Source organism: Eurosta solidaginis, chromosome 5 (assembly GCF_040869045.1).
Source record: "Eurosta solidaginis isolate ZX-2024a chromosome 5, ASM4086904v1, whole genome shotgun sequence".
In the NCBI taxonomy this organism is placed as follows: Eukaryota; Metazoa; Arthropoda; class Insecta; order Diptera; family Tephritidae; genus Eurosta; species Eurosta solidaginis.
The window spans coordinates 162,722,059-162,747,870 of record NC_090323.1 but is presented as its reverse complement, the minus strand read 5'-3'; the positions used below and the strand labels follow the sequence as shown (position 1 = coordinate 162,747,870).

At 35.3% G+C, this 25,812-nt stretch overlaps 2 protein-coding genes across 2 annotated transcripts in view; one reads left to right on the top strand and one right to left on the bottom strand.

Moving 5' to 3' along the window:
• LOC137233568 (uncharacterized) overlaps positions 1–25,812 on the top strand; it is a 258,492-nt gene that overhangs the window by 192,905 nt on the left and 39,775 nt on the right. The window lies entirely within an intron of this gene.
• Positions 1,397–25,812, bottom strand: part of LOC137233566 (uncharacterized) — a gene marked incomplete at its 5' end in the record, with an annotated part of 35,646 nt that continues 11,230 nt past the window's right edge. Inside the window, 2 exons of the mRNA XM_067756662.1 lie at positions 1,397–2,131; positions 18,227–18,739. Of these exons, the coding sequence (XP_067612763.1) occupies positions 1,617–2,131; positions 18,227–18,739 (1,028 nt within the window). The remainder of the gene's footprint in view (positions 2,132–18,226; positions 18,740–25,812) is intronic.

Genomic DNA, 25,812 nt, shown 5'->3' with positions numbered 1-25,812 from the left:
TATCAATAACAAAAATTTAAATATTTATTTGGCAATCAACCAATTAAACTAGTTTGGTGGTCACACAAATCGGTACCATCAATGGAAGATTTCCAGAGATCTTATATAGCTCACTTTCCGATTAATCCAAGCGAGAAACACTAATTCATTTGGAAGAAATCAAAAAGATATAAGCGGTGCATGTGATCAATCAAGCAGTAAAGGCGCGGAAAAAACACGTGGCTGCTAAATTTCTAATATCATGTGCACCTCTTGCGATATTAGAAATCTAAAGATTCACATATCTCTAAAGAGAAAATACTTAACGCTTATGATAGGCGCACGAACTGAATACTTCCTTCCGTGGTCGAATGCTTATAAATTTGGCCCTGTTAGTAACATCAGTATAGAAGTTCGGGCTGAAGAAAGAAAGCCCCTAGCTACAAAGGACTATAGATTTACCAGACCTCGATGCATAACTGAAGCTAGGTCCTAGACAACTTCTGGCATTTACCAAGGGGACGGGGTTATTTTACAATACAAGTCCTCGTACTGTGACCAATTGGCGCCAGCTGGCGAAGAAAAGAAGCGACTGGCATGCGTTGTTAGACATCCGTAACTGCTTAAACGGTTAAGCGTCAGTAAAGTAAGTAAGTCCTCCTACTTAATTAAGGTTTTCCCATTTGGTCCTCATACAAATTTTGGTAACACAATGGACTGTCCTCCTACTTAATTAAGGTTTTCCCATTTCGTCCTCATACAACTTTTGGTAACACAATGGAAACATTCCGTCTATATGTCCACAACATTTACTGCTCTGCAATTGGCACTTCAAACGGAGGAGGAGCTTTTCTCTTATAAGAAGTAACTACGTTAATTCGCACCACATGCCTTAGCCAACGCGGAGCTGGGTCTTAATTTATTAAAATACATATGTTACAATCTACACACAGCTCATCGTAAATATTATTCGGTCATCTTCGACACCAACTTTTTATTCCAACAATCGCAAAACCGCCTCATGTGATATTCCCGTTCCTCTGCGTTATATAGTAGGACGACTTAAATACGTGGCTTGTGGAACTTGTTTTCTGCATACCTCTAGAGGACTGTTCTGCTAGATTGCCTTTTACCACAAAGTAGTTAATACTGGTTCTGAGGTAAATAAAGTGTTTTACAACTTCAAAGTTCAGATTACGAAGAAGATTTGGTTGTTAATACGCAAGTGCGTTGACTTTTTGCTTTCAGCGCAATCACACCCACCTTTGGTGATTTTCCAGCGGAACCCATATGGCATATTCGAAGAAGGAGTCTATACAAAACCGGTACATTCAATATCCAAGTTCGTGTCTTAAATATTTAGTATACTTGTATTTGTCTCTATAAGAATAAAAAAACTTAAAAAATAATACAAAGGACTCAAATTTGTACTTTATTTGAATATGTTCTTCTAACTGAATTATGTACAACATAGGCTAATTATGATACCATATATAATAATGAAAAATATTTACAAAACCATTATCAGTGCACTCAAAAACGTACATCAAATTAAACTAAACTTTATTTTAACACTTAAAAATACGAAGGAAAACCCTGATGCAGTGACTATTTCAATGTATGCTCACAATTCGTATTTAACTATGATTAGGCGGATATCTCGTTGGCAACATACCAATTGGACCCAGATCATTTAGCTCATTATTTACATCATTTTCTTGTGCTGATGCATAAGCAGCATATGGATCACTGCGACTCACCCAACCGTGACCGGTACTTACAACTCCATGTCCATCCGCACCATAATCCTGCACTTTTCCACCATGTATATGTAAATGTATTTCCTTGGATGGTATCTGTATTGGTGCTGCCGGTGCTGTGGCGACCCAGCCACCTCCCGCAGGTGGTGCCCACGATTGATAATTCCAAGCGGGTGCATGATGTTCCTCATGTCCAATAAAACCAGATTTTAATGTAATAAATTTTGCTAATATGGCAGCAGCATTCATTAGTACAAGTAATTTGACGAGAAATAATGTCTTCATGCCTAACATTATGAGGAAAGCTACCATAGCAGTTAATACACCAAATTTAAAGATGAGCGGAACTAAAGCCATTTGCAGGCGACGAATTTTTCCAAACGTACGACTTTCTGAAATGAAAGGACAAAAGTTGTAGAAGTGTATGTATTTCATTTACAGTTTTTTTTTTTTTTTTTTGAAGTGGTAATTTTTATACATTTCGTATTTCATTGTCTCTAAAACTTTACTGGATATTAACTGAGATATGAAAAATGTACATTAGGATAAGTTAAACTACATGAAGGTTCCTTTTGATACTCCACTGACTAATAGAATCACTTGGTTGCGACGACGCATTTTCGAATTCGACTAATGCCAGCTTTATATAAGGCCTACGGAAAACCGAGGGCGAAATCCTTTCACTCCACTCCAAGCATTAAATGGATGACTAAAGTTGCATTGAATGGTTATATAAATTGCCTTTTACTACACCGTTCAGTATATTACGTTTCTCTAGAATGGGATTTGACTTTCCCGTGTTTGCTGAATCGACGCCCATGTGTTCAAAACAAAACAATAGGGGACTATGAAAACTCCGAAGTCCCTATAACTCACTACGTTCGCTTCAACTATAGCCGTTCATGCCAAGGTATTTACGATAAAGTGCTGAGCTATTGCTACGTCTTGGAGTATAGATAACATTGATATAATTTCGTGCAAGCGCAAACTAGGCCAAGCCATGTCAGGCTACACTGGATCGCATAGTCGCACTAGAGACTTTTATTTCGGCTTGAATATCAAATTATCTTAGGAATCACTGCCCCAGTGGGTCTATCATTTCACTCATTTATCGACTGAATGAAGGTGTTTAAACTTGCACAACGATTAATTGTCGGCAAACAATAGTCTTTCTTGGGTGTGATAAATCGAAGTTGATAAAAATGCTGAATTCCAGAAGTTAGAGGGCGCATATCATATATGAAGATAATGAAAAAAGGATTATTGAATTGACTACGATCTCGTATAGCCCGTAAATGAGCCTCGCCAAGAGGACCTAGCTCATTCCGTAGGCCAATATAGAGCAGCCAACAAAAATATGCCGTATTTCTTATAAAAGCGGAAAACCCACTTAAATTCTCAATGCTAATTTACAGGGCGCAAATTCATTATATGGCATATAAAGCAGCTAAAAACTATCGTTGCCAAGCAGGTGAATGAGAAATATTGGAGAAACTATGATAAAGTAAAACAAGTAAGGAAGGCTAAGTTCGGGTGTAACCGAACATTACATACTCAGCTGCCAAATTACAGCTTGCAAAACTTTTAAATTACCTTCTTTTAAAAGTGGGCGGTGCCACGCCCATTGTCCAAAACTTTACTAATTTTCCATTCTTCGTCATAAGGTCAACCCACCTACCGAGTTTCATCGCTTGATCCGGCTTTGGTAATGAATTATCGCACTTTTTCGGTTTTTGGAAATTTTCGATATCGAAAAAGTGGGTGTGGTTATATATATCTATCTCGATTAGTTTATGCCGTTACGGGGTACCGTTATGAGAACAAAATTAATATACTCTGTGAGCTCTGCTCAGTTGAGTATAAAAAAAACTGCAGATTGGCATTTCCTTTTCCGAGTACTGGTGCAATCTGCATCGTTAGGCATAAAGGCATGCATTAATAACGCTTTAAAACACGATGGTTTTGAAATATTAATGAATAACTGAAATATTTTCCATTAATGTCTCCAAATGATATCAATGCATATCCTAAGAGACTGAATCATATGATGTGATGGTAACCTCATAAATCTTGAAGCTTATCATCACTTTTTGTTTAGTAACTTTTCTAATTAAGAGATTTGATATGACGCCACAGAGAAGATGCGTGAGTCATCTATGTAATTGTTTACTCCACGCAATATCAAACTAATTTTAATTTTCAAAAGTCATGCCATAGTCATGTCGGTGTCGGTACTTAAATATTTTCACCAACTCATCGAAGCAAACTCTTGACTCAGACTCACAGTATATAAACACTGTAAAGCTATTTAGGGCGTCAAAGTTTGTTGTCGAAGCACATCACGCTATGCAGCGATAATTGAATCCTGTGATCTCACAGTAAGGATAATTACATCATGTGATATTGCAGTAATGATAGTTGCATCACCTGTGTTTCGATATCGATATGATTTCACAAAATTCTCAACAAGAAAGGGAAAATAGCTTATACAAAAGCCAGAAAATTGGACTATATATTTCTATTGCAAACAAAATTTATATCTCAATTTTATTAAATAATTTGGGAAGATTGGAACAACGCAACATCAAAACGGAGGGGGCCACAAATTTTTCAATTATACCTTGTAAATGCCTTCAAAGCATTTTTGCCTGAGAGTGGGAATCCAACTCGCTTTCCCAGCGAGGGTTAATCTTTTTACACTTTTTCTGGTGATGAGAGCGTCGTATGCATTCAAATATTTCAACACGCAATAATATCACATAATATTGTGACGAATATTAGTGACACTAAGTGATACTCACATCACTAGTCTGATGCTAAGTAAATGAAGCCACAACAACAATAAAGCAGGCAGTCACTTGTATCTACATAAACGAATCAATCATTATGTCTACGCATATGTACGTACACGCAGCGGAGAAGATACGCACAAACACATTCATATATCTTATCTGAGATGCTCTCAAAAGTCAATTATCGGTCACTCACATATACACGCGCATATGAGAAGCTATCCACGTGCATCTGTAGTTATAATTTTATAGCAGTAACTAAGTAAATTCTGAAAACACCTAGAAGTATGGAACGAGGATATCGAAGAGTATAAAAAGCAGCAACAGTAGAGGCACGACAATCAGTTTGATTTAAGCACGCTGTCTGTCGAGCAATAGAAGTGTTATTTTGAAAGTAGTCTAATAAAGACCATTTTGCATTATCGAATATTGGAGTTATTTATCAACAGTTTGGTGATTCGAACGTTAGTAAAAGTTTGCAAATAAAAGGATTTGCAGTAAATTCGTTACAATTGGTGTCCGAAGAAGAATTTTTGGAATAAATTCCAGAATTGCAGAGCACAACAAGGACATGGCGAAGTTTATTTATTTATTTATTTCAAAGCAAATCTAGGACAAATTGAAATATCCTTACAGACTATTTACAAATTATTAGCTTAGATATTATCTACCATATCAAATCATTTAGTATAAATTTAAACTTTGATTTATTTACTGAAATATCAATTTCCCTGGCATTAGTAAAAAGATTGAATTCCTTCAATGTGCTAGCAAAAGGCGAATTAGCGACATATGTCGTTCTGGCTCTATCCAGTAAAAATATATCATGATTTCGAAGTGTTCTAAATGGTATATTGAAGCGAATACGCTCCAAAAGAAACGGTGAGTCAATCGTGCCCCCTATCAAATCATAAATAAATATCAGCGCTAGAATAGATCTTCTACTATCCAGGGGCTTCAGTCTTATAAGTAGACATCTAGAGTAGTAAGATGGTAAAGGCTCCTGAAAACGTAATGATCGGAGCCCAAAACGCTAAAATTTTTTCTGGATCATTTCAAGTCGCTGTATATGACAAGCGTGGTATGGCCTCCAAACGAAGAAAGCATATTCCAGCTTAGACCGTACAAGCGATGTATATAGTAGCTTTAACGTATATGGATCATGGAAGTCCGAGCTAATGCGGCGAATGAACGCAAGCATTGAATATGACTGAGCAATAACACAGTTAAGTTGAATCTGAAATAGAAATTTAACATCAAAGACAACTCCAAGATCTGATATTTCATCAACAGTTTTCAAAACAGAAACACCGATGTGATACGAGGTGTTAATACCATTACGGGATTTTGAAAATGAGATGTGAAAGCACTTATTAATATTTAAATGTAAGCAATTCCTCCTATTACACCAATCTATTACTCTGTCAAAATCTGACTGCAGCCGTAGGGAATCTGCCTGATTTGTATCTGATGTAAACATTTTCAAATCATCTGCGTACAACAAAAAATTCGAGTAAATGAAACAATGACGTATGTCATTAATAAAAATTACGAATAGGAGAGGTCCTAGGACAATTCCTTGAGGAACACCAGAGGTCGCGATAAAAGAACGATAACTGACACCATCGACCACAACAGTACAACTCCGATCCGCCAGGTAAGACTTCACCCATAATAGAATATTAGAGTGAAATCCCAGATCAGCATGTTTTAAAAGTAGTAGCTTATGGCTAACTTTATCGAAATCCTTAGAAAAATCAGTGTAGATGGTATCTCCTTGTGCTCTATTATTAAAAACAGAGAGACAATATTCAGTAAAAACAGCAAGATTAGTCACGGTCGACCTACCGGATATAAAACCATGCTGGTTGGGTGAAATAATACTTTTTACCGCAAATTATATCTATTATATCTATATATAATTAATTATAATCTCGAAAAGTTTCGATATTGTAGAAAGTTTTGATATTGGGCGGTAGTTGACAATATTGTTCTTATTGCCACTCTTGAAAATAGGAGTAATGGAAGTTACTTTCCAGGCATTAATAAAATCTCCGCGCTTTAGAGATTTATTCAAAATTAATAAAATCGGATAAGCAATTGAAACAGTATTTTTTTAGCAAAAGTGAACACAGTCCATCCGCATCAGATTGTTTTGAGGACTTTAACACCGAAATTCCCCGAATAACATCATCAAGTGATATGGGAAGTTCACCAAACTTTATTTGAGTATTACCACCAGTATGCTCAACCACATCAGGCAAAACAGTATCAGAAACAAAATTTGAGCTAAAGAAATTTGCAAAAACATTGACGGCATCAGTAAGAGAGTATGCAGAGGTTTCATTATAAAAAACATGAGATGGGATGCTAGAGCATGACTTTTTAGCTCTAACGTAGCGCCAGAAAGATTTCGGATTCGACTTAATGTCACATTCAAATTTCTCAACATATTTCTTAATAGGCCGATTTATTAGGGATTTAAATTGCTTTGAATAATATACATATTTTTCCTTAAAAGCAGGCGAGTTAGACAATTTGTACTTTTTAAAGAATTTGTTTCGTAAATTCTTAAGTTTTTTAACTCCTTCGTATACCAAGGAATTTTATGGCAATTTTTCCGCATTCGAGGGATCAAACTACTATAAATTTGGTTGATTTTACCTTTGAAAATATCAAAGCACTCACTGACACCAACACCAGAGAATATATTATCCCAATCAATTATGCTTAATTTGGCGTTGATAGCATCAAAATCACAGTTTCTAAAATTATAGTTTCCTGAGTTCATATCTAATCGAATTTTTTTAAACTCATAAAATTCTAATTCCAAAACTAGTGGAACATGATGTAAGCCAGGGCAAGAGAGAGGATCAAGACATTCGGAGAGTGAAAAGGTCATGTTATCACTAATAAAAATTAAATCCAACGTCCTAGACAAGTTATTAATAAAGATGTTTACCTGGGCAAGATTCGCGTTCAATAAGTTATCAACGACATATGTTTCAGAAAAACTATTATCGTTTTTCGGATACAAGACTAAACTATCATCCACGGCTGCTCAGCCTACATTCCCTAAGTTGAAATCACCTAAAATACAAATATTATTCTCATGTCTCTTAGATACTAAATCTACAATATTATCTACATGCGCCATGAACACATGATCTTCACTTCCTGGCGGAATGTATGAGGTACATACAAAGAGAGGCAAAGAGCCATATATGCAAACACATAGTTGATCCAACAGTGAGTCTTCATTCTGCAGCGATATAAGTGACGAACCATATTTCCTTTGAACGGCGATTAAAATACCACCACCCCGAGTAGCGCCAGTTTTTATCGAGTCTCGGTCTTTGCGATAGACATTGTAGAGGTTAGGATCAAAAAATTCGGAGTCATAAAATTCACTATTAAGCCCGGTTTCCACAAAAACTAGAGCATCATAGTTTAGATCTGAAGTGAATTCATAAAGTTTCTTAGATTTAGTTCTAAGCCCCGATGAATTTTCATAATAAATACTAAGAGGCCTGTCATAGGCTTGTGGTTTTACGGAACCTGTTGCGCTGAACCACTCCTTTGAAAAAACTGGAATGGTCGTATAATTACATTGATAGGCCAGATACTCACATCAACTACTTTATAATAAAATGATTCAGTTACGCCCAGTTTGAAAGTAATTTTCCTAAGGTCAGACAACTCAGTACCTTTTCTTACAAGTTTATCGCATTTCAAATAAATCTTGTTTATGCCAGCATACTTCGAAACGTAGCTCACAATATCTTCTTCAGTTACACTCGGCTGGAAAGATGAGACATGCAACCATTTAAGCTTAGCGGCAACACCTAGTTCTATATTATTACTCACAGCAAAAGCTAATGGCTTATGTAGATTTATCCGAGAACTCTTTACTTTCGGTTTAGACCCGGGGACTCTGCTTAGGTTAGCGCCATTCCCATCATTACAATCAATCTGCACATTATTTGACTTTGTCTTGGCAGCATCAGCATAACTAGCTGGTAACGCTTGTTTAGTACTAGTACCAGAGCTAGCAGACGGGGTAAGTTAAGTGAATTAAGGATCCAGCGACTGAAAAAGGAGCTGGAAGCCCGTGGATTGAATACAACCGGCAATAAGATCGAACTTCAAGCACGGCTACGATACGCTATAGAGTCGGAAGGAATTAATGTGGAGGATGATGTCTTTCATCCTGATGGGGACGAGACAAAAATTGAAGAAAAATCGAAACATCGCAGGCTGTTACCAGCACAGACTTGATCGTGATATTGGCTGCAATATCTGCACATACTTCGATAGTAACATCCAAGATGGAAACTCAACTGGAAGAACAGAAAACATATATGGTATCCCAACTGGAATCGCAAAAGACACGCATAAAATCCAAGATGGAATCACAAGAAGCGCGAATTTCAGAAATGTCGCACAAATTACATCCAAGATGGAAGCACAAGAGGAGCGCTTATAATTGCAAGTGGTACAAATGTCTTCGCAGTTAGAAGCACAGGAAGCAAGGGTAACATCAAAGCTGGAAGCACAGGATACAAAAATTTTACAGGTCGAGGACAAATTTGATGCATAGATAGAAGCTTTGAGAAGTCGTATACAGGAGTTGCAAATAAATCGCCCTGCAATTTCAGCGAGTAAAGGAACCTTCCTTTGACGGTTTTGTTCCTTTCCAGGTCTTTAAGCTACAATTTGAGAAGACGTGAGCAGTGAACGACTGGAATGCGGAAGATGATGTTGCTGCATTGTTCGTGGCATTGAAAGAGCCTGCAGCTTAAATCTTACAGACTATACCAGAGTACGAACCGAACAGTTATGAAGCACTAATGGCCGCTGTCGACACACGTTACGTAAGCGAACACAGGAAACAAATCTACCAAATAGAATTGCAAAATCGCTACCAAATATCTTACGAGACTTAGCAGGAGTTTGCTTTAGATATTGAAAGGTTGGCTCATCTTGCAAATGCGGACGCATCCGTGGAATACACTGAATGGGTAAAAATTCAGGGCTTCATAAATGGCATACTCATCGCGCGGAAGTGGAAAGGCCAGACTTGGGAGGCACAATTTTGGAAGCACTGAAGGGGTCACAACAGAAAAATGCTGGAGTTATGAAATGTTTTAAGTGCAGCAACCCAGGTCACATTGCACGTCATTGCAGCACGGGTCCTGGTATTACCAACTTGGGTGGCCATAAACGCAAAGCGGGAGGAGATGAGCAAGAGCGTGCCAGATGTATAAATCGAGAGCTAGCTTCAGCTGTTTAATGTCCTGTGATATCTGTATCGCAAATTGGAAGGAAATCGGGTAGTCTTACCGTCAGAGGAAATGTGGATGGCAAAGAACGTGTACTAACTGTCGATACGGGCGCATCTCATTCCTTGATCTGATCTGATTTGGTCAACAGGAGAGTAGAGCCATTGCCTGCAGCAAGATTTCGTACGATTACTGGCATGTATAACCAAGTCCAGGGAGAAGTGGTATGTGAAGTCTTAATTGGGGGTCATGGTTCTACACAAGTTCGTTGTGGCAGAAATCGTTCATGCAGTCATATTGGGAGTGGATTTCTTAGTTCATCATGACATCAGGATCGACATGCAGAGAAGGATTATGCGTTATAAGAACCAGGATACACCACTTAACTTCAGTTTTGAGAAAGGGTTCAGTAGTAATCGAGTACTGGTGGAGAAGACTCGACAAAGACCACGAAAGTTAAAGGCAAAGGTTGATGGATCGAATGGGCCAAATAAAGCGACATCAAAAGTACATGCGAGAGAAACACTAGCATTGACAAAACCAAATGGGCGCACAAAAACGAAGGGACGAATTTCCCAGAAAGAATGCGCACTACTGTTGTGAAACGTGGGAACGATACTGATTATGCGATGCCAATCCGTCAAGCGCAAGCACTGCGAAGTAGTTCATTGGCCAAAGAACAGAGTTTGAAGGAAAGGCCCAGGGTAGTGAGTAGTAGGATGAAACACAGGTACAAAAAGGACAATAATTCGGAAGGTTTCTTTGAGGGAGATTTCGTACTGCTATACAACCCTCACCGGGGGAATGGTGTTCCATCCAAATTTTGGTGCAGTTGGGAAGGTCCGTACAGAGTTGTTAAGAGGATCAGTGATGTCATCTACCGCATACAAACAATTGGGAAACCACGAAATAAAAGGGTGGTTCATTTGGAGAGCCTAGCAGCGGTCATATCGAGAGATTTGTCTGATCGGGTCGATCAGACTCAGGTGGAGGGCAGTGTGACGAATTTTAGTGACAATAAGTGATACTCACATCACTAGTCTGATGCTAAGTAAATGAAGCCACAACAACAATAAAGCAGGCAGTCACTTGTATCTGCATAAACGAATCAATCATTATGTCTACACATATGTACGTACACGTAGCGGAGAAGAGCCGCACAAACCCATTCATATATCTTATCTGAGATGCTCCCAAATGTAGGCAATTATCTGTGGAAGTGTTACTCACATATACACGCGCATATGAGAAGCTATACACGTGCATCTGTAGTTATAATTTTATAGCAGTAACTAAGTAAATTCTGGAAACGCCTAGAAGTATGGAACGAAGAAATCGAAGAGTACACAAATCAGCACCAGTCTCTACTGGCACGACAATCAGTTTGATTTAAGCACGCTATCTGTCGAGCAATATAAGGTTTATTTTGAAAGTAGTCTAATAAAGACCATTTTGCATTATAGAATATTGGAGTTATTTATTCAACAGTTTAGTGATTCGAACGTTAGTAAAAGGTTGCAAATAAGAGGAATTGCAGTAAATTCGTTACAATATAAATGAAGAAAAGAAGCCAAAGAATGTAAAATGATGCTACCTTATTTGATCTAATGGCATACACAAATTAATTTATTTTAAAGCAATTTTTTAATATCACAAATCTCAGTTAATTGTTCTATGTTCTGCGTGTTACATAACGACTCGTTCTTTAATAACTATTGTTAGGGAACGAAAGAAACACTGTATGCTAGAACAAATGCAATTATTTGTTTTCGCAAGTATTTTAAATGATACGCAATAGGTCTAGATAAATCATTAAACAATCAATTATACAAATGAAATTTTGATCCAAACCATTTTCTATGGACTAGGTAAATGCGTTTCGTTCTCTAACTATAAGGCCACGGCTAACAGAATAGTTAATATGTAACACACAGAACGGTTACTGATCAAGATTTGTAGTAGCTGAAAAACCTAGCATACAACCTTAGTTATTTTAAATCAAATTGTTCAAATGCAGTTATATTAAAAGACATTCTTTAACTTCTCTTCGCTATGGGTATAATATGATATAACAAATTATTGCATGCTTTAGAATTTGAGTGCGTATTAAGATGTAACCACCTGCAACAACAAAGTTTTTTTTTTTTTTGCATTTCATATTCTGACAGCTTCCTTTTTTTGTAGATAATAATTAAAATTATATCAACATCGAAATATCACGTGATGCAATTATTATTGATGTAAAATCAAGTGATGTTACTATCATTTCTGCAAGATCACATGATACAATTACAATTGCATGACGTGATGCGTTTGGGTAACAAACCAATTATTGATAAATTATGCTGGAAAAGTGTTTATAGTTTGTGGTGAAATCTAACCGAATAATTTCCTAGCTGTACGACTTTTATTTTAGTATTAACAATATTTTTCATATCCCCTTAACAGAAGCAACAAATGAAATTTAATTGAAAATTTTCTCATGCAACAGCGAGCGAATATTGATGATGTACACATGAATTGAATCAGTGCTGAAAATAGTTGCAAAAAAAAAGTCATGGAAACAATTTAGTTTCCATTGGTAAACATTTTACAAAATGAAAAAGTAGTGTTGAATACTTGATACAAATATTTATGTAAATACGTACCTGTACCAAATTGATTTAAGCTTCAGTGTAAAAGTTTCGGTTTTAGCAAAGGAAAGATTTCTGAAACATTTATGCGTTCAAGCATACTCATTTATACTTGCTCATACTCTTATAATACTTATAAAAAATGATATAATTATTAGTGATGCTGTGTTAATGAAACGGAAAGTGATAATTGATGATAACCTGATTTTCAGTAACTTCGCCAAAACACAAGTGTAATCAACATGATTCCCATAACTATAAATTTCACTGAATTTAGATATCTATTCATACATGAATAGTTTTAGCAAATTGTCAGCACGTGGCACTAAGGCATTACTTTGTTAAGTATCATCCGATTATGTTTAAAACAGCCAAATAGAAAGAAAGTACGTAACTCAGTATATTTTTACAATATAACAAAAACACCCATTGAAAAGCTTCACTGCTCACCGCTGTTACACTTTTGTTTAAACAAAATAATGAAAGGGAAGCTCAACTCACCCTTCTTATTATAAGTAACTGACGCTGACGCAGCAATTATCGTCATGGGTACTCTTTAATGATTTTGCAAATTTGTCTTCTTACATACAAACGCGTTTGGGTTTGCACAAAGTAAACAGACTTAAAGTACGTAAATTTCAATAAATACTGGTCTCAAAGTCAAGAGATTTAATGTGTTAAAAAACGAAACCTTGCCCTATGTTTTGAAAAAAATGAACGCCTTTTAATGAAAGAAATCGCTATATCATTCAAAATGATAAATTTTTTTTTGCGCACGCATGCGCGAATTCGCTGTTTGCCTTGCATAAATAACTTTCAAAAAATGTGTTTTAGTTATTGAAAGTGGCTTACAATTTAAGTAAAATGGTTGTTATTTGCAATGTAGCCTTTTTCATAGGCTTAAGCCCCGTGATGAAAATGAAAGGAATTTGTAAAGAGTCACGTTCACATCACACGAAAAATTAGGACGCAATATTGTGTTTAGAAAAAAAATCACACATATGCTGGTTTCCAATACATGACGTTAGCGGAGTGGAATGCTTCTAAAATATATATATAAAAATTTTTTTATCAAAATTTGCAGTCCTTCAGGTAGTTCATTCGAATTCGAAATGACGCGCAAACTGTGCGACCTCGCAAATTTACATGCAATATTTTATACTCAGCTGAGCAGAGCTCACAGAGTATATTACCTTTGTTCGCATAACGGTAATCCGTAACGGCATAAACTAATCGAGATAGATATAGACTTCTATATATCAAAATGATCTGGGTGAAAAAAGAAATTCATTTAGCCATGTCCGTCCGTCCGTGTGTCCGTGCGTCTGTAAACACGATAACTTGAGTAAATTTTGAGGTATCTTGATAAAATTTGATATGTAGGTTCCTGGGTGCTCATCACAGATCGCTATTTAAAATGAACGAAATCGGACTACAACCACGCCCACTTTTTCGGTATCGAAAATTTCGAAAAACCTAAAAAGTGCGATAATACATTACCAAAGACGGATAAAGCGATGAAACTTGGTAGGTGTGTTGACCTTATGACGCAAAATAGAAAATTAGAAAAATTAAATACAATGGGCGTGGCATCGCCCACTTTTAAAAGAAGGTAATTTAAAGTTTTGCAAGCTGTAATTCGTTGAAGATATCATGACGAAATTTGGTAGGCACATGACTCCTATTACTATATGTGTGCTAAATAAAAATTAGCGAAATCGGATGACGAACGCGCCCACTTTTAAAAAAAAATTTTTTTTTAAGTCAAATTTTAACAAAAAATTTAATATCTTTACAGAATAAAAGTAAATTATGTCAACATTCGACTCCTGTAATGATAAGGTGCAACAAAATACAAAGATAAAAGAAAATTTCAAAATGGACGTAACTCCGCCCTTTCTCATTTAATTCGTCTAGAATACTTTTAATGCCATAAGTCGAACAAAAATTTACCAATCCTAGTGAAATTTGGTAGAGACATAGATTCTATGACGATAACTGTGAAAATGGGCGAAATCGGTTGAAGCCACGCCCAGTTTTTATACACAGTCGACCGTCTGTCCTTCCGCTCGGCCGTTAAAACGAAAACTTGAAAAAAAATCGACATATCTTTACTCAACTTGGTTCACGTACTTATTTTAAGTCACTTTATCTTGGTATTAAATATGGACGAAATCCAACTATGACCATGCCCACTTTTCCGATATCGAAAATTTCGAAAAATGAAAAAATGCCATAATTCTGTACCAAATATGAAAAAGAGATGAAACATGGTAATTGGATTGATTTATTGACGCAAAATATAACTTTAGAAAAAACTTTGGAAAATGGGTGCGACACCTACCATATTAAGCAGAAGAAAATGAAAAAGTTCTGCAGGGCGAAATCAAAAGCCCTAGCAATCTTGGAGGGAATACTTTTCGTGGTATATAATATATAAATAAATTAGCGGTACCCGACAGAAGATGTTCTGGGTCACTCTGGTCCACATTTTGGTCGATATCTCGAAAACGCCTTCACATATACAACTAAGGGATACTCCCTTTTAAAACCCTCATTAATACTTTTAGTTTGACACCCATATCGTACAAACATATTCTAGAGTCACCCCTGGTCCACCTTTATGGCGATATCTCGAAAAGGCGTCCACCTATAGAACTAAGGCCCACTACGTTTTAAATAATCATTAACACATTTCATTTGATACACATGTCATACAAACACATTCCAGGGTTACCCTAGGTTCATTTTGCTAAATGGTTATTTTCCCTTACTTTGTCTCCAAAGCTCTCAGCTGAGTATGTAATGTTCGGTTACACCCGAACTTAGCCTTCCTTACTTGTTTCTTTTGATTTCTTTAGTTATATGCAGAGTTGGAATTAAAAAAATAAAAAAAAAAATAAATGAAAGGCGCGATAACCTGCGAAGAGATTTTAGGCCGAGCTTCTCTTTCAAATTGCGTGTTGCTCCTTTTAATTTTTCATACAAATTGGCGGGACGGGACCTACCTGTTTTATGCCGATTCCGAACGGCACCTGCAAGGCAGATGATTTTTCACTGAGAGCTCTGATGGCAGAAATACACACGGAGTGCTTGCCAAACACTTCCGGGGGGCGAACCCACTTTGAATTATTTTCTTCTAATTTAAAAACTTTGTTTCTAAAATTTTGATGTTGCTTTGCTCGGGGCGTGAACCCACGATCTTCGGTTGGGTAGGCGGAGCACGCTACCATCACAACACGCCTGCCGCCGTTAGGTCGCCCTTTAGTAACGAAAGCTTTTTGACTTGCTGTTTTGCTTACATTTTGTAAAACTAACAGATACTTTGATGGAAGATTAAAATTAAAAAGGTTTGTGAAGTTTAAGAGCTTTACGGAGCTCGATACTACAGCTTGTGAATGGGAAGCGAGTTAAAACTAGAAAACTACAAAGTTTCTGATATAACCTTTCTACCAGATCACTGCTGGTCTTTTCTTCACATGAACCTTACTTACTTGTTACTTACAATTCAATCTACCAAAAACAAAAAGTACTTCATCGTCGGCATTCGCAAAACGGATCAAACTCTTACTGTGTTCAATAACAAATTGGCACTGGTTTGTGTTCTTAAATAAAAAATTCCTATATGGACCGAGTAGCCCAGGAAGTTGAAGAATATATTTAAAAATATCAATATTACTGAGAGTTGCATAACCATAGATTCAGAACCATACAAGTTTTCTCTCAAGAAACCATAAAAGAATATTTCCGTCCAACTGTTACTCAACCACAGGTGAGTTCTGAAGACTGGGACACATCATACATATTAAACCCTAACCTACTACTTATTCGGAAAAGCGGAGGCGGCAGGGATGCAACCACTTGACAACGTCATTAATACACATTTCACTGGCTGTCACAGTTCCTTTCCTTCTAAACAAATTGGAATTGATAGCATTACTCCCCTTATGCTTCACAAATTTGTTCATCGAATTGTCCACAGGTTCCGAAGAAAGTAACCCTTTTAGAAAAATAACGGATTCCATAAAAGTAACTGGGGTCAAAAAAAAGAACGGTTCCCAAAAGTGAACGGTTCCCAAATAGTTACCAGTTCCAAAAATTTACGAATTCAAAAACTGTAAACATTTCTCAAAAAAAGTGATCGATTTTGACAACCTCCGCAGTGAACGGGCAACTTCAACTTGTGGCTTAAATCGAGCTCTTGACAGAAAACCCCTATTAAAGCCTTCTCACCTAACTTCGACCCATTCGTGAACCAGTTAACCAATCCATTCCCCCATGCTTGTATCTCGTCTTTAAAAGAACCAGCTCCATATTTCCTGAGTTGATTGCCAGTCCACATTACTCAGCCCATCTAGTAACTGATTTCCAGTAGAATAATAAAATTTAGTGCAGGCTATCACGGAATTTACCTCTGACAACGGTTCACCAAGGTCAAATTCTTTGCGATCTGAGCACCCCTCTATTTGCGTTATAATCGAGTCCTGAGCTATTTTCTCCCAAAGGAATCTTGATCCATTACATATCTATATCAACGTGTTTAGGAAAAACGGTGAGCGTAAACTTGATCTTTTTCCAATACTTCGGTATGTAGCCCTGTTGAGTGCAGTTAGTGTTAATGATAGCCAACCAGCGGCAGACCTTCCTAAGGAGACAGCTATGGTTAAGTATTTTTCTGAAAAATGACATCTTACAGATAAAATTCACTAAGCAAGCACATAGTCCAGATTATCTAGTTTACTTTTAAGGGTTAAGCCGGTCACAATTTGTTCTCCGGAATTCGATTCCTACAAAATTAAATCCTTATATAAAATGAGTATCATTTCACACAATAAAACTATGTATATTGTTTCAACCTTTAAAACTTTTTAACATTTTTTCGAAGGCATCAGGATGATGCACCATATAGATGCAATATGTTTCTAAACATTTATTCTCCGTTTTCACTTCTGTGGCCAAAAATTTTAATGTTTGTACAGAGCCCAATTTTTTTTTTATTTTTTAAGGTACCAAAACTGTAACACTTCAAGATTTTTCAAAATTTGACAAAGGTCCCTTGTCATCCTGTGGTTAAAAACCACTCATTTGTTAAAAAAGTATCGTTTCATTTCAAAGCCTTCATTAGAGTTAAGTTTAAATGAATAGAAAAACCTAAGTCTCAAAAGTAGCACAAAAGTGAATATCCGCATCTATAAATAATAACTCAATTGGTAAACAATTTTTCAAATTAACTTTCTTAAGCTTGAACTCCAACAAAACCCTTCGAGCAGTCAATAACCAAAACGAATTAATTGAAAAGCTTCCATGCACCTTGAAATACACACTTGATGAATGGCAACAATAACAAGCACTCAACAAGCAGATGAGCTCATTCAATACTGCATGTAACTTTAATTATGTATGTATGTAACACCCAACATATAGACAACAGATATTTCTAAGGCACCTCTTTCTGTCCGCCTGAATGTTGTACCAAATAATCATGGAAAAGGGTAAAAGATGAGTGATAACTAATTGCTGTTACACTAGCTACTGTTGGTTTTTGTTGTTGAGTAATCACCCATAGGTCTATTTTCACACATCATTTATGGTAGCTGATCATCACACATATTAACGTTAAACAGAAATACGTGTAAGTGTGCAGCTAATTTATAGTTAAGGTGGTGCTGAATTAATTTAAATTACAAGCAATTTATTAAAATTGTATGCCGTTTCTAAGCTCTTTAAGTAATTAAATAGGGATGAGAGGCTTTTAATTGTTAAATTATCCACATACGCACCCACAGCCGATTTTGCCACATTCGCTATGCTACGCATTTGCCGCGCGAGTGCTCTTGTCACACCACCTGCTGCACTGATGTCATCATCACCTCCAAAGATACTTTCACTTATATCATCTCTTAGCCAATTCCACATACTACGTACTACACCCCAAACGCTAAATGCTGAAGATGTGTCATCATCTTTATCAGCTGCTTCCAAGGCTGTTTCACTTTTCGTTTTATTCTCATAATTATCATAGTCATCGTCATCATCATCATCCTCGTCACCGTCATCTTCATTTACAGCAGCTGCATTTTTGTTTATATTTTCAATCCTATCATCTTTTATATTTTCTTTTGTTTCAGCGATGGCACCAATGGATGTTGTATTTGGTTTTGTTGTGGGTATTATAATAACTTTTACTGCTACCGGTGAATCATTAGTTGCTATGCTCGCATTTGTATAAATTACAGTAGCATTTATTGCCGGATTTATTATTTTTGCACCCTCTACTTCAGAACGAAAACAACCTGCAAATGTGATTAGCAGTAACGCTACAGTGATATTCCTCGTAAAATGTGTATTTGTCTATAAAAAGGAAATAGAAAAAATAGTATTATTCCCAAGGCTGCATATTAAATAAGCACCATTCAGGGCCTGATAATGTATGACGCCGTGACAATTTGCATTACAGTCACTGGCATTCACATTCACCACTATATAATACCAAAAATTTTAAAAAGGCGGTCAGGTTTTCTGCCACTCACTGAATTAAACGAATGCTTTTATGTCATACAAATTCTGACTTACATGAGAAAATACGAGTCGTTGCGTTATTCACAATATGCCCCTTAATATCTAAGCGCTAAAATTCTAACTTTTCTTCGTCTATCACTTTTTAACATTTTTTCTGAAGTCACAAAGAAGCTGCTACGTTTTTCTGCGAAATGTTGCTAAACATTTATTCAGCATTTTCAGTTGTGGGGTACTAAATGTATGGAAATACCTACCGTGGAGAGCTGAATTGTGAGTAATAAGCCTGAGGCGTTTTACAGGGAGCAACATATTTAAAGATATCGAAGTTGTAACTCTTCCATATTTTTTACAAATCGTCACCCAGTTTGAGTGCAAATGAAAAATTTATCGAGGTGCTGCAATATAAGAATTTTTAGCCAATGTGATCTGTTATTGGCTATTCGTGTGGTCTTGTTGTATTGTGTTATCTTGAGATATAACAAACAAAATGGTGAATCTAAAGGCCGTTTTCTCATTTGAACTTAGTAGACAATCTGCCTTGTCAACTAAAATTTGATTCAATTGTTTGATGGGCCAATGTTTATTATGTTTGGGTTATTTTATATAAGAGCTATTCGGCCGGTTGTGTTTAAGTGAAAAACTAAGTTTTTCTTTATTGAAATCCTCAATGTTGTGTAAAATATTTATTTTGCAAATAATTGTTTTATGTTATTAATAAAAACAGATCTCTCCCTGAGGAAGGTAAAAAATGTACCGAAACGAGTACGAGGATAAAGGAAAACTTAGTTATTCACTTAAACACCACCGGCCAAATGGCTCTTATATAAAAAACTAAAATTTGATTTATTTAATAATTTGGGAAAAACTTAAACAACGTGACATCAGGACGGACAACACCAAGTTTGTTTTAAAACCGCCTTACCAACGCATAGCTTTACCATATTATGCCCTACGAATTATGGACTATGAATAAAGAAAATATGCAAAGAAAACAATTGGGATAAGGTTTACAATAACTTAGGCAAGAAATCGCTGAATGCGTTTGTAACACTTCAACCATCGTAGGAGTGCGGGTTCAAATCCCACTCCCGGGAGAAAAGGATTTGAATAGATTTACAAGATATACTGAAACAGCTTTCGCCTTGTACGTCCTGATGTCACGTTGTCTAAGTTTTCCCCAAATTATTAAATAAATTAAAAATTGCTTCAAATAAATGTGTTCATACAATTAAAGCATTAAGGATTCATAAAATTTGATTCACTAAAAGTATTTTTGTTGGACTGATAAACATTAAAGTTGACTTACGAAAATGATCTCAAGGCTTCTTATCGCTCCAGCAACAACAACAACCGGAAGGCTTCAACGAGTTGAGAGCGAATATATTTAACTTTTGGAAAAGAACAGAATATTGGAGATATTCTTATCTTTACTTTGGCTAAATTTTTGTGCACAAGTTACGAAGCGTGAGCAGGGACGTTACAATGATATAAAAGTATGTTTGTAATTCCCCCATACTACAGATACGTAGCCAGAACTGCTTAGTTATTTAACCCGTCTTAGAAAGATATGGAAAAAATGTAAAACAATATAATCTAATTGCAGGCTTGCAGTTAGCAATTTTTCTTCTTCTTCTTTTTTAACTCGGTTTCTTTAATAGTCTTCATCCACATCAAGCTGGGGAATGTCTGTTTTAAGGAAACAGTGCAGCGAATTGCACTTGCTCCGAGTTAGCGCAGAACTATTGCATTTAAAGCCAGTACTAGCGCCAGCTCTGACCCCTCACAGGGCTTTCAAATACTTAACATCGAAATACAAAAGCCAGTTTTTACTTTTGTAGTAAAAGTAAAATCTTAACCATTAATTTTGACTGTTTTCTTGAATGTTAATTCTGCCTTTTATAATAAAAGTAAACTTAGTTATTTTTTACTTTTATAATAAAATTAACATTTAACTTTTATTTCTGACTGAATAAAACTCAAAAATAATTGTTAAATGTTGACTTTTGTGATAAAATAACTTTGAAAATGTCACTTTAATTTTAAAAGCTGTAACCGTTACTAACCGTGATATATATACACAGCTGGGTATATAAGTTTGGTTTCGCCAGAGCGTAGACTTCCATACTAGCATCGTTTAATGCAGATTCAGAATATATGTAGATATCTCCTAAATCCACTGTTTATCAACGCTACTTGCTTACCCATATTCATTGCATAATTTTATTCAACTATGAAATATTTCAGAGAACGCACTCCTATAGTATACTTCATATTGTTAGCAACTCACAAGTGAAAGTAGAGCAAAAGAAATCAAAAATTGCTTTTTACAAATATTTGCTTAAAAAGTGTATTTAGTTAAATAACTTAACCCAATAAATCGCGATGAATTTTTTGCTTACCAAAAGGCGGCTATTATGATATTTTGATACCATAATAAGCAATAGGCCACAAATGAGAGCTATGAAAGATGACAGTAATCAGCTCAAAAACAACAAATATTAAGGCAAATTTATAAAATTTATCTATTTTGCGGATAAGCAGATATATATTTTTGCGCAATTTTGGAGGTGCTTACTAATTTTTATAAGCTGTGATTATGAAATTATGTTAACGAAATTTCTCCGGGTGCGCAAAATTTGTGACAGTTCCAAATTAAATATGTTATCTGACCAAAACTACTCCTCCCATAAAACTTGCAGAAACGAAACTGAAAGTAACAATTTACGTATTTATATGTCTGTAGGTAAGTACGCATATAAGAGTGTCTCGATTTCAAGTGAAATTTTTTGGATACCTAAAAATCTGAATATATATAGAAGGTTGATAGAGCTTGCTTAGAGGACTTTATCAGAACGAAATATTTTTGAATTTTTTGGGAAGAATGTCTTCAGCTTCTTAACGGTAACAATCAATACCAACAAAATTTCGTCTTATAATCGGTTTATTATCGTGGAGTTATAGGTTGCTTATCGATTTCTTTTCGCCAAGTCTTCAGCTTCTTATTGGTTTCTTATCGGTTTCTTAGCGCACTGGTTATAGATGTGTTTTCAGGTTTTGAAGTTCTGTCGGTAACCGAGTAGTCATCGATAACAAATTTCTAAAAATCTGTTAAGAAATTGATAACTTTTCGATATTAAAACTAAAAACATTTGTGAAATAAACGATGAGTTTTCGATAAAATATTTTATCGATTGCATTTCGATAACTTTGTTAAACAAACCAATAACTTTTTGATAAAATCCGACTAATTTTCGATAAAAATCGATTTCTTTTTGAAAACATTGATAACATTGCGACAAATAAACGACAATTTTTCGAACAGTAATCGTAATTTTTTCGATTACATTTTAGTGAGTTTTCTACAACAAGCCAATAACTTTTTGATGAAAAGCAGATTAATTTTAAATAAAAAATCGATAACTTATTTATAACATAGCATTTTGATAAATTTTCGACAGTAAATAGATAAATTTTAGATAACAAACGATGAATCGTCAGACGTATAACACTTGGATAACAAATCGATAACTCGTGTATACATCGCTGATAACACACCTTTAGAAACAAGTTTTTCAATTAGAAGACAATTTTTCTAAGCGGGGTCGCCCCTCGGCATTGTTTGGCAAGCACTCCGATTGCATTTCTTCCATGAAAAGCTCTCAGTGAAAACTCATCACTTGGAAGAGAATCTCGGCCTAAAATCTCTTCGGAGGTTATCGCGCTTTACATTTATATTTTTATTTTTAAATGAAACACTATAATGAAGATATCTATGTATGTTATTTATATCTATTAAAAAAGTGAAATGCCGCTAAACAAAATTGGAACTCGTGCTACGCACCAATTTATGTAATAATGCAAACTATTTGTCTGTTGGTGTTGTTGTGAATTCGTTATGACTTAGTCATCATCAGAAATGGCAACACAAAACAAAGACAATGATGATTTTGTATTATCTTTATTTAAATATAACAAGTTGTTTATACACACAGATATGCTTTGCAAAATTTTGTTAACAAAATTGGGAGCTAATTTTAATTAAGTTCTCCACTTTTTTTAAATAAGTGATTTATGTTTTTAAGTTTATACTAAAGTTGCCTTTAGCTAAATACACTTAATGAATTGTTTTGCAAACTCACTATCTAACAGAATTTAGTGAGGCCACTTTGTAATTTATTTAATATTTGCGTTAATTATTGGCAGTGAAATACTTTCCATGCTCTGAATCTAGCCGGCTATTATATTTTTGCTATATAGGTCAATAAAATAAACAAATGACATTCCTCATGTTCATTTATTTTGTTTATGCTTTCTACTGTTTTTGTATTCAAAAGAAAAATTAATTTCAAATCCAATTAGTTTCTCCCATCCATGAAAAATCTTTTTTCATTGCTTACCGTTTACATGCCGTTTTGGCCATTTGCCAAGTTGGTCATATGAATATAACAATACTACATTCAGTCTACTGGATTTTCAGCTTTTACATATAATAAGTAGTAAGATAATAGTAGAAAGTACCCATATCAAAGACCGACCAACTCTTACTTGTTGAGCCAAAAAACATAGTTCTTGTCGACTAATTTCTAGCCTACTTTAATAATAATTATATCCCCATTTTCTTTCTCTCTATCTTTTCCGGTATCTTTGCTTTCATTCGCATTCCTTTTCTTATATCCATATTTAAGTCAACACCTCTTCTCCCACAGAAATATCATGATTTAGAACTTACAAGAATAAGGTTATAGTGAATTGAAATTTATGCGTCCATCGGATCGTTTCACCACAGAACTTTCAAAAATTATATTTAGCTTATCGTTGCATTATGTTTATATGAATCTATCAACCAAATGAAAATTACCCTTTAACCTACATTCGGGCGTGAAACATTCTCGACATAAAATGTTGTACGCTGAGACCCGCCGCATAAAATCACAGTTCATTACAAAAATCCTTTCACACTTATGCAAATATTTAAAAGACCACAATTGGAAGGGGGTGCAAGAAAACATTCAAGAAATGTTAGATATCAAAAGGCTACAATCGCACTGACCGAAAATGATTTGGCATCTGCTCTCCGAGAGTACAAGTCAATTCGATGGAATGCAGGAGCGACTAGAGTATGGTCTGGAGCACTGGAGGGAAAAGGTTTATAATTATCACAAAAATCCTGTACGATGAAGGATGTCGCAGTGCAACCAAACGGTGGGCTTCGATTTGTTATCGAACGATTTTATCGTTTATCGGTAAGCAATTAGTTATCGGAAATGTATCTCGGGTAAAAAGTTTTTCCAAGCGAGTCGCCCATCGATAGTGATTTGCAAACACTCCAAATATATTTCTTCCATAAAAAGCTTCACAGTGACAATGTATCTGCATTGCAACTGCCTTTTTGAGGCGGTGTAAAATATGTAGACGGGACTAAGCCCATTTGGTAAAGATAATTAAAAGCAGCACGAAGAAAATTGGAAGAGACGCTCACCAAAAATCTCCTCGGGAAATAATTATTTATTTTAATAATCGAAAGTTATCTGTATGTTATCAAAAATTATTTATTTATTTTCACAATTTTATAGATATACTATCGAAAATTTATGGATATGTTATTAAAAAGTTATAGAAAATTTATGGAAAAATTGTCGATTTTTAATGGCAAAATTACATAACTCTTACTGTGGGGTTACCAATTTCTTGTCGGCGATTTAAGGATTTGTTTTCGATAACTTAACTCTTTCTTAGAAGCAGATACCAATAAAACTTTTATATAAAATCGATAACAAGTCTGTAATCTGGAGATAACAAATCGTAAGAAATCAATAAGAAGATAATAACTCGTTGACAATAATCCGCTATTTATATTAAGCCTATAATAAGGCTTGTGGTATCGATTAATGTCAATAAGAAGCCGACAAATTATTGGTTTCTTTTAAAAAGAGTTAACTTAAAAGTATTAGTTTTCTGGCCACTCATACATGGAACTTCACGTGTACTTGGCTCCCACGACTTTTTCTTTTAATGCATTTTATACATTTATACACATATGCACTTAAACTTTATATGGACTGCCAAGTGCATAAACTTATCTGCACTTATGAAATTGTTGCGCAGAAAATTAGTATTGCACAACCCGTTTTGCAATAATTGCCGCTAGAAGGGTCTTGTAAACATTATCTATGTTATTATAAGCTCTTTTTTACCCGCAAATGAAAATGTATGTAGAAATTTAGCACTCTTAACTCTGATTTACAATTTTCTCTGTTTACCATTTACATATACGAAAGCGCTAGAATTTTTGTTTTATAATGAAAAGAAATACCTTTTGCACAACAACGGCTTTGCAAATTTCTTTGACACATAAACTATGAGGCGCTGAGCGATTTGAATAGCGCTATCATAGAATACTGATTGTTCTTAGTTATTAGCAGTCAAATTTGTGTGCTTTATGGCTCATAAATACCATTCTTAAAGGAGAAAGTGCTGAAAAAAGTGAGTGGTATAAATTTACGATAGGTATTTAGATTCCTTCTTTTATTGTTTAGCTATGTATTTAGTCCTTTGTTTTTGTAATTTATTAAATGGTGAATGTAAGTAAGGCATTTGATTATGAATATGCAACAGTCCAACAGTAGTAAAAGTGATGATATTCTAACCCAATTAAAGCAATTTCGCATTCAGTTTCTGTTAAGCCTAATGCTTTAACTAATATGATCCAGAGATCAATGTTTATTTAAGACATTCTTAATATTAGTTATTTTTTTGGGAAGCGAGCTTGAACAAAACGTTTCAACTGGCTAAACAGTTTCATCTTCGGGTAAATATACAGATGGTGGAAGGAAATCACTTAATTGGT